General features: G+C 34.5%; 1 protein-coding gene across 4 annotated transcripts in view; it reads right to left on the minus strand.

The window, feature by feature from the left end:
- Positions 1-6,962: 6,962 nt before the first annotated feature.
- The window catches only part of LOC125651314 (thrombospondin type-1 domain-containing protein 4-like), an 82,071-nt gene continuing 71,784 nt past the window's right edge, over positions 6,963-17,249 (minus strand). For all 4 annotated transcript variants that reach the window (XM_056166769.1, XM_056166767.1, XM_056166768.1 and 1 more), the window contains 6 exons: positions 15,640-15,841; positions 14,911-15,081; positions 14,506-14,676; positions 11,717-11,902; positions 11,333-11,486; positions 6,963-7,656 (listed from right to left, as the gene is read on the minus strand). In XM_056166769.1, coding sequence (XP_056022744.1) covers positions 7,520-7,656; positions 11,333-11,486; positions 11,717-11,902; positions 14,506-14,676; positions 14,911-15,081; positions 15,640-15,841 — 1,021 coding nt within the window. In that variant the 3' untranslated portion in view covers positions 6,963-7,519. The remainder of the gene's footprint in view (positions 7,657-11,332; positions 11,487-11,716; positions 11,903-14,505; positions 14,677-14,910; positions 15,082-15,639; positions 15,842-17,249) is intronic.

Genomic DNA, 17,249 nt, shown 5'->3' on the forward strand with positions numbered 1-17,249 from the left:
CCAACCGCTTTTATTATCTATGAATTTTATTGACAGCTAGTCTACAGGAAAATACACATTTTAAAAGAAAAATGAATATTCTCATTCAGCGAGTGGAGAGATATCCTATTTATATATAATTATCCAATAACGTGTGTATGTTCAGCTCAGACGTGAACATTTATTAATGTTAACCAAGAATCAGGGAGTGTTGATATGTACCCTATTAATGGTTGTTCAGTCTTGTATAATACATTTTCACTGAAACGGAAATGTATCGAAGTGTTAGTACATTAGTTCATCTATTTGTTCCAAAGTACATTATGATCCAATTTCTTGGGTTGAGTTATACGTGCCAATATTTCGATGAATGAACGCAATTAGTCAAGTTTAAAGCTGGTACATAAAAGTTGGAAATACGTAACTCATGTTTGACTTGAAATGCTGGACATAACCTCATTTTTAGAGAAATATTTCTAAGCAGGTGCGGATACAGCTTAGAGGGGAACGGGGGGGGGGGGGGGGGAGGGGGGGGGTCTGGAATCCTTCTTGCCCTGATATTTCTTCACTAGAGAAGTTCTGCGACTAGTCTAAGCCTAGTGTTTTACCTCTGTAATCTTTCATTGTGGTTTTTGAACAAGAAGTCATGTAACTGTGAACTTTTTAAATTATTATTTTTATTTGGTTAATTTTTTTTTGGTCTCTTGACACTCAAGACCATGTCAAAGGTCAAGCTCATTCAAAAATAGCTCTATTCAATGAATCATGTGCTTAAATCCATCGTACTGTAGAGGGAAAAACTCCTTGCATGTTTTGTACATAATATAAAAACTGAGCATTGAAAGAACCTTTTCAATAACGGAGTATGAAATGTTTTGTGATGAAGACATTGTCTTAGAGAAACTTAAAATTAGAGTAATTGTTAAAAATGTTATTTATGAATTTTATTGATAGCCTAACAGTCTACAGGAAAATACACATTTTTAAAGGAAAATACACATTTTTAAAGAAAAATAAAATATTCTCATTTGGCGAGTGGAGAGATATTATGTCCTACTTATTTAGACTCATCATGTAATATATTACGTATGTCCAGCACGCAGAACAGAACACGATAAATGAAAATTGATTAACAACTCTAGCCAATAATTAAGGAGTGTTGAATGCAGTTTACAGTAGAAATCGTCCTCGATATTCACAGATGACTAACGTAGTATAATATAGAGGCCGAGGATAGTGTTATGTATAGTATATGTACCCAATGGTTGTTCAGTCTTGTATAATAGTTTTACTGAAACGCGGGAACAGACAAATATAAGTATTAGTACACTAGTTCATCTAGTACATTAAATGGTCTAGGTCGTCAATACAACCTATCATTGGGTCAAATACTGTCTGACGTGTTTCATACCGATTGTTAGGCCGTTCTTGGCACACTGATCATGATTTTTGACTACGGATAACTCTGTTTACCTGATCAGGATATAGGGCTCACGGCGGGTGTGACCGATCGACAGGGGATGCTTTCTCCTCCTAGGCACCTGATCCCACCTCTGGTGTGTCTAGGGGTCCGTGTTATGAGATTGATCACGGTTCGTTATCTTCGCCTTTCATTTGTTCCAAAGTACTATTCACTATTCATGAACAAATTTAATTTTACTCTTGGGTCTCAAGTTACATGTGTCAATTTCAATGATTGATCACAAAAAGAATTACAAGTTTAGAGCTGGTATACATGAAAGATGGAAATATGTAATTCATGTTTCAATAATTAAAAAGGTAGACAGAATAACCTCATTTTCAGAGAAATAATTTCTAAGCAGGAGGGGAACGAGGGGGGGGGGGGGAGGGGGGGTTCTGGAATTCTCCTCCCCCGGTTTAAAGAGAGGGTCCTTCCCCTGATATTTCTTCCTTATGCTGAGACTGACGCTAGCTTCACTATAGTGTTTCCCCCTACATTGTATGTAATATTTTTATTGTGGGTTTCGAACAAGAAGTCATGTAACTTTGGATGGGTTTTTTTTTTTTTTTTTTTTTTTTTTTTTTGCCTCTTGACACGCAAGACGTCACCAAGTTCAAACTCATTCAAAAATAGTTCTTTTTATCAATCATGTGTTTAAATCCATTGTAATATGGAGGGGGAAAATTCGTGCATATTTTGTACATAAATATAAAAGTTACTGAGCGTTGAAATAGCAGTACAAAATGCTTTGTGATGAAGACACCAAACCTTCTCCTGGAATATTAATACTGCCTTTTCAACAGTTCAAAGAACCATATAGGCATACATGTATACAAAAGTAAAGATAAGTCATCTAAAAATTCTGGCATCTTTTGTACATAATAAATTTTGTACAAATTACTCAGCATTGAAAGAAACTTTCCAATAGAGCAGTACAAAATCCTACAAAAAAGTAAAAATAGGTCGTTTCAAAGACACAGAGTCCGAACTGACATGGGAGAAAATATTACGTCACTAACGTAGAAATCTAGATCCTCCCAACCGCTTTTAATTGTTCGAGTCCTCTTTGAATGTCTTAACGGAACTTTTAAAGATATTGTTATAAATGTTATTTATGAATTCTATTGACAGCTAGTCTACAGGAAAATACACTTTAACAAAAAATGCATATTCTCATTCAACGAGTGGAGAGATATCCTAATATATATTTTAAAAAAATAGTCAATAACGTATGTATACATATGCTCAGCTCAGACGTGAACATTAATTAATGTTAACCAAGAATCAGGGAGTGTTGATATGTACCCAATTAATGGTTGTTCAGTCTTGTATAATTTATTTTCACTGAAACGGAAATGCATCGAGGTGTTAGTACATTAGTTCATCTAGTACATTAAGTGATATTTGTTCCAAAGTACATTATGATCCAATTTCTTGGGTTGAGCTATACGTGCCAATATTTCGATGAATGAACGCAATTAGTCAAGTTTAAAGCTGGTACATGAAAGTTGGAAATACGTATTTCATGTTTGACTTGAAATGCTGGACATAATAACCTCATTTTTAGAGAAATAATTTCTAAGCAGGTGCGGATACAGCTAGGAGGGGTGGGGAGGGGGTCTGGAATCCTTCTTGCCCTGATATTTCTTCACTAGGCGAGTTCTGCCACTAGTCTAAGCCTAGTGTTTTAACTCTGTAATCTTTCATTGTGGTTTTTGAACAAGAAGTCGTGTAACGGTGAAGTTTTCAGAGAAATAATTTCTAAACAGGTGCGGATATACAGGAGGGGAACCGGAGAGAGAGACAGGGGGTGGGTGGAATCCTCCTCCCTCCCTCCCCGGGTTTAAATAGAAGGTCCTTCCCTCGATATTTCTTCCCTAGACTGAGACTGCCGCTAGCTTCAATCTAGCGTTTTTCTCTGTGTAATATGTCATTGTGGTGTTTTAACTACGAGTCATATATTTATAATGGTGGATTCTTTTTCTTAGTCTCTTGACATTAAAGACTATGTCAAGGTCAAACTCATTCAAAAATAGCTCTATTTATCAATCATGTGTTTAAACCCATCGTGATATGTAGGGGATTGTTATTTTTATTTTATTTTTTCCTTTGGCTTCTTTTGCACATAATATAAAAATTACTGAGCATTGAAATAACCTTTTCAAAAACGGAGTACAAAATGCTTTGTGATGAAGACATCAAACCTTCTCCTGGAATAATATTGTCTTTTCAGCAGTTACATGAATTATATAGGCATACTTGTACACAAAAGTGAAGTTAGCTCGTCTAAAAGATGCAGAGTTCGAACTGACACTGGGAGAAAATATTATGTCACTAACATAGAAATCTAACACCCCCCCCCACCCACCGCTTTTGATTGTTTTAGTTCATTTTCAATGTCTTAGCTCAACTTTTAGAGAAATTGTTAAAAATGTTATTTATGAATTTTATTGATAGACTAACCGTCTACAGAAAAATACACATCTTTAAAGAAAAATAAATCTTCTCATTCAGCGAGTGGAGAGATAGTATGTCCTATTTCTTCCACCAATTACAGAATTAAGGACTGAGGGGGGGGGGGGGGGGTCATTTACAGTTTAACTAGTAATTAATTGTATGAAAATACCCAATAATGTACGTATGCTCGGCCCAGACGTGAAAATTCATTAACAATTTTAACCAAGAATTAAGAACTGTTAATGACATTTTACAATAAAAATCGCCCTTAATATTCATAGATGACGAACTTACATGTAGTATAATAAAGAGGCCGAGGATTATAGCTATATATAGTATATGTACGCACGGGTTGTTCAGTATTGTATAATATAGTTTCACTGAGACAGGTAACGAAGCATAATTAGTACATCTAACTAGTACATTATCATGACGTAATTTGTTCCAAAGTATATTATGAACAAACAGACCTTTATGTAACAACAGACCCAATTTCTTAGGTTAAGCTACATGTGCCAATTTCAATGAATGATTAAGCTGGTGCATGAAAGTTGGAAATACGTAACCCATGTAGGACTTGAAATACTGGGAAAAAAATCTCATTTTCAGAGAAATAATTTATAAGTTAAATTAATAATAATTTAATAATAATAATAAATTAATAATTTATAATATATAATTTATAATTATAATAATTTATTATAACCCCCCCCCCCGCGGTTACTGGTGAAAAAGCATAGACTTGCCGATTTTTAAGCAGTTTAATTTGCGATATACATAGTGTTAGTAAGAGACCAGATTGCCTTTAACCAAATATAAATAAAATAACTAAAAATAAACCCAACAGATCCCCCCGCCACTTTGGTAAAAATTTCCGCGCAACCTAATTGGAAAATTCGTACATGCAGTGCCAGTGTACATGTACGTATATTGTACATTTGTGTTACTAGCACATATATTTACCACTCGACTATCCACACTTCTGTAAATTATTCACACACTTGTAAACACTAAAACAGTATTGATCCAAGAATTATGCCTTTCGACATGATACCGCCAAAACAGAGGCCCCATGTCAAAGCAGGTGTTGAAGATAAAGATCTCTCCCTGCTCAAAGGCTGTAAGCGCCCAGCATAGACCTAAATTTTGCAGCCCTTCACCAGCAATTGTGTCGTCTCCACATGATTGAAAAATTCTCGAGTGGGACGTAAACGATATAAAATCAATCAATCAATCCGCGCTGTAATGTCATAAAAGGGAATAGCTGCAGAACTGTAGTTCTCTGAAAAAATATTTTGACATAACAGAGTCAAAATATTTTTTCAGAGAGCTACAGTTCTGCAGCTAAAAAGGGAAGTGACTCAATTTGGAGTTATCGTTCGTTATTCTGCACTGGAATACCAAATATTCAGTCTTCGGAGACTTTAGGTTGAGAGCAAATTCACACAGCTTTACTTCGTTTATTTATAGAAATACCAGAATAATGAACTTGTGCAATTGTATATCACATAGATACCGCTTGTTAGAGGTGCAAGTGAAATAAATGAATTCTCTAAATGAATCAATTGAATTAAGAGTACACTTCTATTCAATTACAGATATCTCCATTTGAATATTTTTTTCTTGAGTTGACGATAACTCAGATCTAACTAGAGCTGCTCTAACAGAAAGCAGCGATTGTGCCACTGAAACAGCTACTTCTGCAACAAACTAAATATGAAAGGTGATTATAATGAACAGTGATCAATCTCATAACTCTTATAAGCAACACAAAATAGATAGTTGGGCAAACATGGACCCCTGGACACACCAGAGGTGGGATCACGTGCCTTAGAGGAGTAAGCATCCCTTGTCGACCGGTCACACCCGCCGTGAGCCCTATATCCGATTTGAACTGGAGATATCTCTACTTGAAGATACAAATCTAATTATTGGAATATATCTTCAAATAATTAGAGACCAACAATGATAGGAGTATGTATTCCATAAAAATCAAAGATTGGCAATTAGTTAAATGTACTTTTAAAAAACCTTGGAAGTTGAGAAAATTTGATGAAATAGAAACATTTCTTATACATTCCTGCGTGATCACTTATTTCTATTGACGCATCGTACAGGACAATAATAACTACGACTCTTCAGTTTGAATGACCTTTGGATCCAAATTTTGATGGAGTGGGATCTTCCTCATTATGAAGCATGGCAATTCCAAGTGGGGAAGGGAAATAATTCCTGGCCTGGAAATCATCTGTCTACTATCAGAGTCCAGTTTGTTTGACCTTCAAATCAAAATGGATCATTCTCATCCCACGAGTAGTGTGTGTGTCTTAAGTATCATGACAACTCCAGATGAAAAAGGAAGTCCCTATTAAAGGTCTGGAAACCAATCTGTTTATGGATGGGAAACCTCAATCAAGTGGGTCTCCACAACTTAGTGGGCTGGTACACCAAAAATGTGAAAGTGAAGAATACACTTAAAAAGTTCAAGAACCAAAACTCTGTGTAATGTTGGTAAATTGCTTAGTGCTGCCAGCGCTGTAGCAGTGAGGGTTCTTTAACATGCAAACAACTGCAGTAACAAAGGACCTCCATTTTTAAGGCAATATCCAAGAGACCTGTGATTCCCACCTCTAAATGCTGAGTGTTTGTCAATTGAACAATCACTACCTATGTTTACGTCTTAGGTTTGTGACATGGCACAAGTTAGGCTCAAACTCGCAACCTCCATGTTACAAAGTCAACACTCTACCACTGAGCTACCGCTACTAGTGAAAGAAAGCCAATTATCGCAAAACTTGGATAATTAAACCAATCTGAAACTCATTATACCACTTCACATCAAAATTAAGCTCAAATATAATTATAGGAATAGAAAAAGTAAAAACAAAAAATTGAGAAATTTTTCCAAGTCCAAGGGCAACAACTCTGCTAAAGATTAGTCTGCAACTCATCAATATACAATGACATGCCAAAATTCAGCTCAATATCTGCAACCAGATGGAAACTTTATGGAATAACAAAATAACAGAAAACTATATGCCCTGGTCATTTCATAACTAAGTAATTTCACATTACATTTATTAATACATGTACAATGCTTTGGTCTGGAGAATAGCAAATTACAACAATGTAAAATCGTCTTCATATTAAATGTTCTTGATTGTGGATTTACAAATTCAAGCTGCTGCGACAATAATTAGTATAAATATATATAATAATACTTAAAAAAACATTGATATACAAAACATAAATAAGGTCACACATACTTCAAATTCTACTCATACAAACTTGTCGAAATATGGCTTCCCTCATGCTCTGCACTTGCATTCAAATAAACAATACATTAAGAATATAAAACAAGTTTAGCACTATTCTTGCCATTTTCTAGAATACAATTTCTACAATTTGTCACTGATTGTAGAACACTATGCCATATAGGTGTAGACGTTTGTATGAGATTATCAGTCCTCGTAATATTACTCGCATCCCTCCTATTGCTTTCTCGGACAATTCTGTTCGATCCTTCGCAAACAAGACTGCACGATCTTTCAGATCTTTAACAGGTTACCCTAATGTACTTTGAAGCATGAAATTTATGAGTAAATAACTATGTTCAGAGTTTTATGGTTTTTGTTTTGTTTTTCTGTGTTGATATGCCTGGCAGGAGGAGCAACACTTTTCTTGATAAAACGGATAAGAGCACAGTCTGGCTGGCCCAGCAAGTCTGCAGAACTTGTACAAATCCTTACAACTGGGATCTAAAATTAAGAAAGGATAAACACTATCAGAAATTCAACTTTAGCACAAAGACAATGATACATTGTGTTATAAGATTTTTCTTCCAGATTTCATGCTTTTAAATTCTTTCAGTTGATTTTAAAGCAGTGTTCAACAACTTGCAAAATTCTCTCAATACCTGCAGAACCAGAGCTATATGGACTAACACTTGATAAATTTATACTGCCAGAGCTATATGGACTAACACTGGATAAATTTATACTGCCAGAGCTATATGGACTAACACTGGATAAATTTATACTGCCCCTCTTTCCAGTCTTATCTTTGACAATGGGGAGAGTGTATAACTTATGTTTTAGTTTTAAAACTATGCAAGATGAATACTTTATACTTGGTGAACTGAAAGATCAAGGTCAAAGCTATGTGATTGATAAAGTCAAGGTCATTGATCAAGGTCAGATTTGCCACAATCAAATTTGGGCACATCAGGGACATCAGTGTGTCACAGATACATCTTGTATCTATACACTTTCTAATAACTACATAAGACTGATATAAATGTAATACATTTCTGGATGCTTGATATGATTGTAACATTTGGTTGGATGCTTGATGATTGTAATATCTGGTTGGATGATTGATATGATTGTAATTTTTGGTTGGATGCTTGATATGATTGTAACATCTGGTTAGATGATTGATGATTGTAATATCTGGTTGGATTGATTGATTAAATATTGTTTAACGTCTCTCCCGAGAATATTTCACTCATATGGAGACGTCACCACTGCCGGTGAAGGGCTGCAAAATTTAGGCCTATGCTCGGCGCTTATGGCTATTGAGCAGGGAGGGATCTTTATCGTGCTACACCTGCTGCAACATCGGACCTCAGTTTTTGCAGTCTCATCCGAAGGACCACCCAATTTAGTCGCCTCTTACAACAAGCAAGGGGGTACTGAGGATCTATTCTAACCCAGATCCCCACGGGATTATTTGGTTGGATGCTTGATATTTGGTTGGATGCTTGATATGATTGTAATATTTGGTTGGATGTTTGATATGAATGTAATACTTGGTTGGATGCTTGATGTGATTGTAAAATTTGGTTGGATGCTTGTTATGATTGTAATATTTGGTTGGATGTTTGATATTTGGTTGGATACTTGATATGATTGTAATATTTGGTTGGATGCTTGATGTGATTGTAATATTTGGTTGGATACTTGATATGAATGTAACATCTGGTTGGATGCTTGATATGATATGATTGCAATGCATGTCCCTGGTTGGATGATATTTGATGTGATTGTAATACTATGCTGATGATATTTGATGTTATTGTAATACTATACTGCATGATATTTGATGTGATTGTAATACTATGCTGCATGATATTTGATGTTATTGTAATACTATGCTGGATGATATTTGATGTGATTGTAATACTATGCTGGATATTTGATGTGATTGTAATACCTTGCTGATGATATTTGATGTGATTGTAATACTATACTGATGATATTTGATGTGATTGTAATACTATGCTGATGATATTTGATGTTGTAATACTATGCTGATGATATATTTGATGTGATTGTAATACTATGCTGGATGATATTTGATGTGATTGTAATACCTTGCTGATGATATTTGATGTGATTGTAATTAGGGCTGCAACAGGTATCCGAAATAACCGAAAACCGCGGGTCGTGTTGTTCGGGTGGGGTTTGGCTCCATTTTTCCGTATTTCGGTTTGGGTTTGGTTTTTAAAATAGAATCATGTCGTCAAAATTCTCAAAGGTGTCTGTATTTTGATCAATTGTTAAATGATGGCATTGTGAACAAAACTTTAAATAATGACAGTATATGAAAGATATGTCAGACGCATTGAAAATACGCCACAGGAGCAACATCGTCAATGACAAAACATTGAAAGCATGGATGGAAACGAGTAGAAGTGACAATGCTGTTTCTAGTACCATGGATGTCGAGACTAAATATCAGTCCACGTCCCCGAGTAATTATTGTGACAAAATACAATAAAGGTTTTTGATTTTAACTATAATACTATGCTGGATGATATTTGATGTGATTGTAATACTATGCTGGATGATATTTGATGTGATTGTAATACTATGCTGATGATATTTAATGTGATTGTAATACCTTGCTGATGATATTTGATGTGATTGTAATACCTTGCTGATGATATTTGATGTGATTGTAATACCTTGCTGATGATATTTGATGTGATTGTAATACCTTGCTGATGATATTTGATGTGATTGTAATACTATGCTGATGATATTTGATGTGATTGTAATACTATGCTGATGATATATTTGATGTGATTGTAATACTATGCTGCATGATATTTGATGTGATTGTAATACTATGCTGCATGATATTTGATGTGATTGTAATACTATGCTGATGATATTTGATGTGATTGTAATACTATGCTGAGGATATTTGATGTGATTGTAATACCTTGCTGATGATATTTGATGTGATTGTAATACTATGCTGATGATATTTGATGTGATTGTAATACTATGCTGATGATATTTGATATTATTGTAATACCTTGCTTGATGATATTTGATGTGATTGTAATACTATGCTGATGATATATTTGATGTGATTGTAATACTATACTGATGATATTTGATGTGATTGTAATATTTGGTTGGATACTTGATATGAATGTAACATCTGGTTGGATGCTTGATATGATATGATTGCAATACATGTCCCTGGTTGGATGATATTTGATATTATTGTAATACTATGCTGCATGATATTTGATGTGATTGTAATACTATGCTGATATTTGATGTGATTGTAATACTATGCTGATAATATTTGATATTATTGTAATACCTTGCTTGATGATATTTGATGTGATTGTAATACTATGCTGATGATATATTTGATGTTATTGTAATACTATACTGATGATATTTGATGTGATTGTAATATTTGGTTGGATACTTGATATGAATGTAACATCTGGTTGGATGCTTGATATGATATGATTGCAATACATGTCCCTGGTTGGATGATATTTGATATTATTGTAATACTATGCTGCATGATATTTGATGTGATTGTAATACTATGCTGATATTTGATGTGATTGTAATACTATGCTGATAATATTTGATGTGATTGTAATACTATGCTGATAATATTTGATGTGATTGTAATACTATGCTGATGATATTTGATGTGATTGTAATACTATGCTGATGATATTTGATGTGATTGTAATACTATGCTGATGATATTTGATGTGATTGTAATAATATGCTGCAAGATATTTGATGTTATTGTAATACTATGCTGATGATATATTTGATGTTATTGTAATACTATGCTGATGATATTTGATGTGATTGTAATACTATGCTGCATGATATTTGATGTGATTGTAATACTATGCTGATGATATTTGATGTTATTGTAATACTATGCTTGATGATATTTGATGTGATTGTAATACTATGCTGATGATATTTGATGTGATTGTAATACTATGCTGATGATATTTGATGTGATTGTAATACTATGCTGATGATATATTTGATGTGATTGTAATACTATGCTGATGATATTTGATGTGATTGTAATACTATGCTGATATTTGATGTGATTGTAATACTATGCTGAGGATATTTGATGTGATTGGAATACCTTGCTGGATGCTTTCGTCTGGGCAGGGCTGAGTGTTACAGATGTTTTGTTGACTAGGTTTTTTGTCTACTGAGCAGGTAGAGCTGGGGGCTATATCTGCATCCATACAGCGGATCTCACGTGTCTTGGTACCAGTTCCACAACTTGCAGAACACTGCAATAACAGGGTAAAGTACAGGAAAGGGTCACATTATAATATAAACACACTACAAACCTTTAATACTTTTAATTCTACTATAAACATACACATTTTGCCATCTTATACATACACATCATGAAATAAAACCAAAGTTTTAGTTTCAAGAACTTGAATAAAACACTTTTAAGTATCTTAAAATGTAATTACAAATGTTAGTTCTCAGCTCTTAGTTTCATTTTGTGTACCTTTGACCAAGGTGTCATGAACCATTCTGGCTGACAAGGGGGCAGTTCTCCACAGGCCCTTTTGGTTTCAGGTTTGTCCCTCCCCCGACAGTTCTCCTTGCCAACAATTGTAAACAACTTCTTATCAAGCTTCTTCACACAGATCACATACCTCTCTTGAACCCCAGACCCACAGGTAGATGTGCACTAAAAATAATCACATGCTCTTCACATACACTATAACAGTCATACAATAGTCAATACGTTTGAGTAATAGTCAAGAGTTGTCCTTCTTTGTGCTTACAATAGACCATGGTGCACACCAGTATGTCATACATTGAAATTCCTCAATAGCATTACTTAAAATGAACTACTGATGAGTTATGTCCCTTTTCCACAGCCTATACTGTTCACTATTATTGCTAATGATTTTTCATTGATTGATTAATAAGTCTAATTCTAATACATGTGAGTAATTTATAAGTGAACAAAAAACACCACCCTCCCCTCAAAAATCCTTATATATATTTTATTAAAATTTCTTCAGCACCATACATATCTATCTATCTATAGATACACACACACAATATATATATATATATACACACACACATGTAATCATTTCTGATTGCAGAATGTATTTCGGAAAAATAGGAAAGTTTAATTTCAGCAATTTATTTCCATATTGACTTTCGTAAACACTGTAAACAGTAATGCATGCAGTGACTCACTCAGTAGGTACTTTATTTTTACTTATCAATCATGGTACATATGGTTAAAAAATTCAATTCTGAAATACATGAGGGTTTGAACTGCAACACTTCAAGCTTGCAAGTCTTTCACATAAACACTACATGCCAAGTTTGGCCCCATCCTGGTGTCAGAACCTCTGGCCCAGGAAACATGAAAATTGAAATTTTGGTAGTGGCCTTCTACATGACTACAGTGTATGTATTTAGTTTTTCTTATAGATGTGCAGTTGTAGAGAAGAAGGCTTTTGAAAATTGGTCAATGTTTGACAGTTTTTGCCCCATCTCAAAGGCACCGAGGATGCAAAGAGTCCTCAGTCAAAATATTCAATTCTGAATTTTTAGGTCACCTGAGTCACTATTGGTTTGCAGCCACTGTGTGTTAACAATTGAACACTTTTAACTTTTTCTTGATAACTACTCTTCCAATTCTTTTCAAAGTTGTTATGAAGAATATCCGTAATCATCACACTGAAAATTCTTTTCAATTTTCTAGTACTCATGCAGATTAATTTATCAGAGTCTATCGATGTAATGCAACTTTTGAGCTCCAGTATCATTGAAGTTTTTTCGAAATGGTGATGAGATTCTTAGCTTCAAAGACAATGTTAAAATATTTTTAATCTGATGTTCAAAAATATATTAGAGAACCAGAATATTTTGAAATATACACTTCTGTATGAGTGACTGACTGTACAAATTACATGTACACTTCTGTATGAGTGACTGACTGTACAAATTACATGTACATATACACTTCTGTATGAGTGACTGACTGTACAAATTACATGTAAATATACACTTCTGTATGAGTGACTGACTGTACAAATTACATGTAAATATACACTTCTGTATGAGTGACTAACTCCACAAATTACATGTAAATATACACTTCTGTATGAGTGACTAACTCCACAAATTACATGTACATGTTCAAAGTTTAATAATAAATTGTATATACCCCTCCCCCACCATTATTCTCTTTTTATCTTGTTTAGTTTATTTTGGATGTAATTTACTCAAACTCCTTAAATTATTATCATACCTTTTCCTTTGTACATTGAAAAAATATTATTATTCATGACATATTTTTTCTCTTATATATCATCTGGACATTAACTTGTACCTTAAAGTGTTAGACTTAACCTACTGGCTAATCATTATTGTGTTTAAAGTAATAAAATAGTGTTAAATTTATACAACATTAAAATAGTAATAAAATCAGTATATTCATAAAATAAATGGAAAGGTAATTGCTGTTTTTAAGTTGCAAAATGTTGAACAGAAGTATCTTTATCACGTTTAACCAAGAAAACCAATAAATTGTGAATAGTGTTTAATGTGCAATACTGCACTGTTAGATTTCTGGTTTAGTGTAGTTTTCTTGTCAAAAAACTAACAAAATACAAATAATTTTTCAACATCCTACGTGTAATATAACTGCAATTTTGTTTGCTTATACTAAATTGATCACAATTGTAAGTCATATCCTGCCTAGAGGCATCAAGTATAATGTCTACCAGTCTCAAGGCCTTGAGTTCATATCCTACCTAGAGGCATCAAGTATAATGTCTACCAGTATCAAGGCCTTGAGTTCATATCCTGCCTAGAGGCATCAAGTATAATGTCTACCAGTCTCAAGGCCTTGAGTTTATATCCTGCCTAGAGGCATCAAGTATAATGTCTACCAGTCTCAAGGCCTTGAGTTCATATCCTGCTGTAGGAACTTTTTTCAGCTTTACAGAACTGCATTTTTACCTGTTGTTATTCTTAAAAATCTTATACTATTTGAATGTCAGATCATCATCATACACTATGACTGTTTTAACAGGACAGTATATGTACGGTAAATGTGTTAACTATTAATGCATTATTTAATCTTAACTTGAAATTTTTAAATGCTTTGGACACTTCCATCTTGTGAAACCCATGGGGTTAGACTGTTACTCAGTTTGAAATACAATCCATAAATAGCAAGAGGTGACTTCCACTTAAATGATAATGTAAGGGACATGACTCGTAGAAGTGTGTTACTTCTATTCACTTAAAGAAATTACAAACCTCGGACCATGGGCCAGCAAACCAATATCCTCCACATGGCCGTTTGTTGCGACATGATTTTCTTTTCTTGGGTTTCCTTGCCTGACACTTGGCCTCTGACACCTCAGCTCCATCAGGAGTGGAGCAGTAAACAGTCCTACTGCGATGTCCTTGTCCACAGGACGGGAAGCACTGGAAAGACGCGGTATTCACATCGTCAATCTTATGAAAGAATTACTGATCTAATTTGCTAGTAGAAGAGAGCTTTTTGGTATAAGTTCTGCAGCAAAACAATGAACTTGTGAAGATGTGAATCAATCTAAACATCTTAAAAGTCTTTTTCAATAACACATAATAAATTTCTCCATTTCAACGCTGGACTTGCTTATATCTGAGTTAGCCCCTTCTGTCCTACAGAAGGCTGACCTTTCTGGACCACTGGCTGTGGAACCAGCCCTGAGCACAGGACCCCATATCACAGATCTGGGTGTCCAGTGGCTTGCGTCCCTCACACTGGTTGTCTGTGACATTCTGGCCCTCTATGCTGTGGCACACCACCAGACGTTTTCTTTGTCCCTTACCACACACACTGGAACACTGAAAAGTTTCAATAAAAAAACACTGAAAAGTGAAGGTCACTCAAAGCTAATCATTGTATAGGCCTTGCATCATCAAAACTTAATCATGAAATACATCAAACTGAAGACTTTTCAAAGTTTGCATTTTCTCTAGATTGTGCATGCATATCATTACAAACAATTAAAATTTGACACTTTTATGGACCGAGAGTTCAGTCATCATGTACGAATAAAATGATAATATCAATTTGTAATCAAATGACATCATACAGCATTTAAAAAGAACATGAACTCCAACAATGACCTAAATAATAGTGTTCAACACCTTTTACCCCTAGGAATTACAATATATGTATATTGGGTACTCTCTGTAAAAACAATGTAAGGACAATTAAATATCTGTAACTAATGTTGGGGGGGGGGGGGGGGGGGGGGGGGGGATTCCTTCACCATGCATGACTATGAACAAGTTATGGCTCTGTTTCAACTCAGCCAGTAGTATTGCGATTTCCTCTTTAATCGAGTAGAACTATAGCATGCTGGCTTGGTCTACATATCAGCCCAAGACGTGGCTCACCTTTTCCCACTTTCCGATTTTCCACTCTGCGCACTGTCTGTTCATACAAGTCCTGGAGGACTCGGGCCTGGGGGAGGGGCATCTACTGGGCTGTAAATCGATTCTGGAGGTGGACGAAACCCTCTGGGCACAGACAACAGGGCGTGTGTGCATGCCCCGCCCACAAGAAACACTGCAGTCAGACCAGTTTCCGATGTCCCACCTACACCAAAATACTTCATTAACATATTACGAAAAGAACCATAAAAGTTATATCTATAAAGTAAATAGATACTTTAAATAAAAATTCTATTTGTAATTCAGCTCATGTTATGTAAGATCTTTTGAAGTGGAAATAAACAAATGATATCAATGCTAATCAAGTTGATCTTTGTCTAAAATTTCCATCTCAATAATCTATTAACCTGAAGTATAGAACACGCCTCATAAGATTGTCCTAAAAACATGAAAACACCCAAAAGAGAACAAGTTGTATGATATATTTGCACTTAGACTTTATAAGAATTTGGCCCCAATGCACAGTGAAAGATCATGTTATAGTAATAAATTTTTTCTTTGATGTAGAGAAAAACTACAGGGACAGATAAAAAGTCTCAAATGACAATTACAAATTCAGAGTTTCCACAGTTTTCTGAAATCTGTCAGTGCACATACACATTTCAGTAATCTAGACATAGAAAACAAATATTGATCATTGGATTATACTTCTTTTTTCTGACTCATCTGTCATCTTTATTAATGACAATTTTTACTGAACTAGAATCCCTGTAAGGCTTACTACTGAGATTACAGCATAAACTCCCCCCCTCAGTGTGTGTTCACAGTCAAAGCTTAGAACATTATACTGGTGTGTTCAGTCATAGCTTACAACATTATACTGGTGTGTTCACAGTCATAACTTAGAACATTATACTGGTGTGTTCACAGTCATAGCTTACAACATTATACTGGTGTGTTCACAGTCATAGCTTACAACATTATACTGGTGATTCTAGTTAATACTTTTATTTAATATAACAATAATTCCTATGAATTATGACTTCTTCAGGTTGCAGGTGGTCAGCAATGCATGTAAATGTTAAGGAAATTATGATCATGATAACAAATGTAATTATTTATTTATTTAAATTATTAAAGTAATCAGTCATACTGCTTGTAGTTACCTTTTAATTGTGCTGATCTGATACTTTATATAAATTAGAACTGTCCTAATACTTCCTGCAAGGCATATTCAAAATCAATTTTATAGAAGCATGTGGGCAAATATTCTTCTTCTTTTTTTTTTTTTTTTTTTTTAACCAATGACCTTGACCAAATGACCTTGGATCAGGGTCATGACATTGTCTACCCCTTAGCAATCTTTAGTGACGTGTGGAGCTAAAATTCTAATACCTTTCGATTACAAAGTCTGAACAAATTCATGCTATTCTAACTTGTTTAGTAGTGACCTTGACCTTGGTTGAGGGTCACAAAGATATTGTCCAATCAAAAGCAACCTTTGAGCCTAGTTAGGAGAGTGATTTATCTCCTGATAATAATCAATTCATACTCAGTATTTTGTTTTTTTAAATGTAGTGCTTTGTATTTATCTTTCTTTACCATATGTCAAA

The sequence above is a fragment of the Ostrea edulis genome, chromosome 5 (assembly GCF_947568905.1).
Source record: "Ostrea edulis chromosome 5, xbOstEdul1.1, whole genome shotgun sequence".
In the NCBI taxonomy this organism is placed as follows: Eukaryota; Metazoa; Mollusca; class Bivalvia; order Ostreida; family Ostreidae; genus Ostrea; species Ostrea edulis.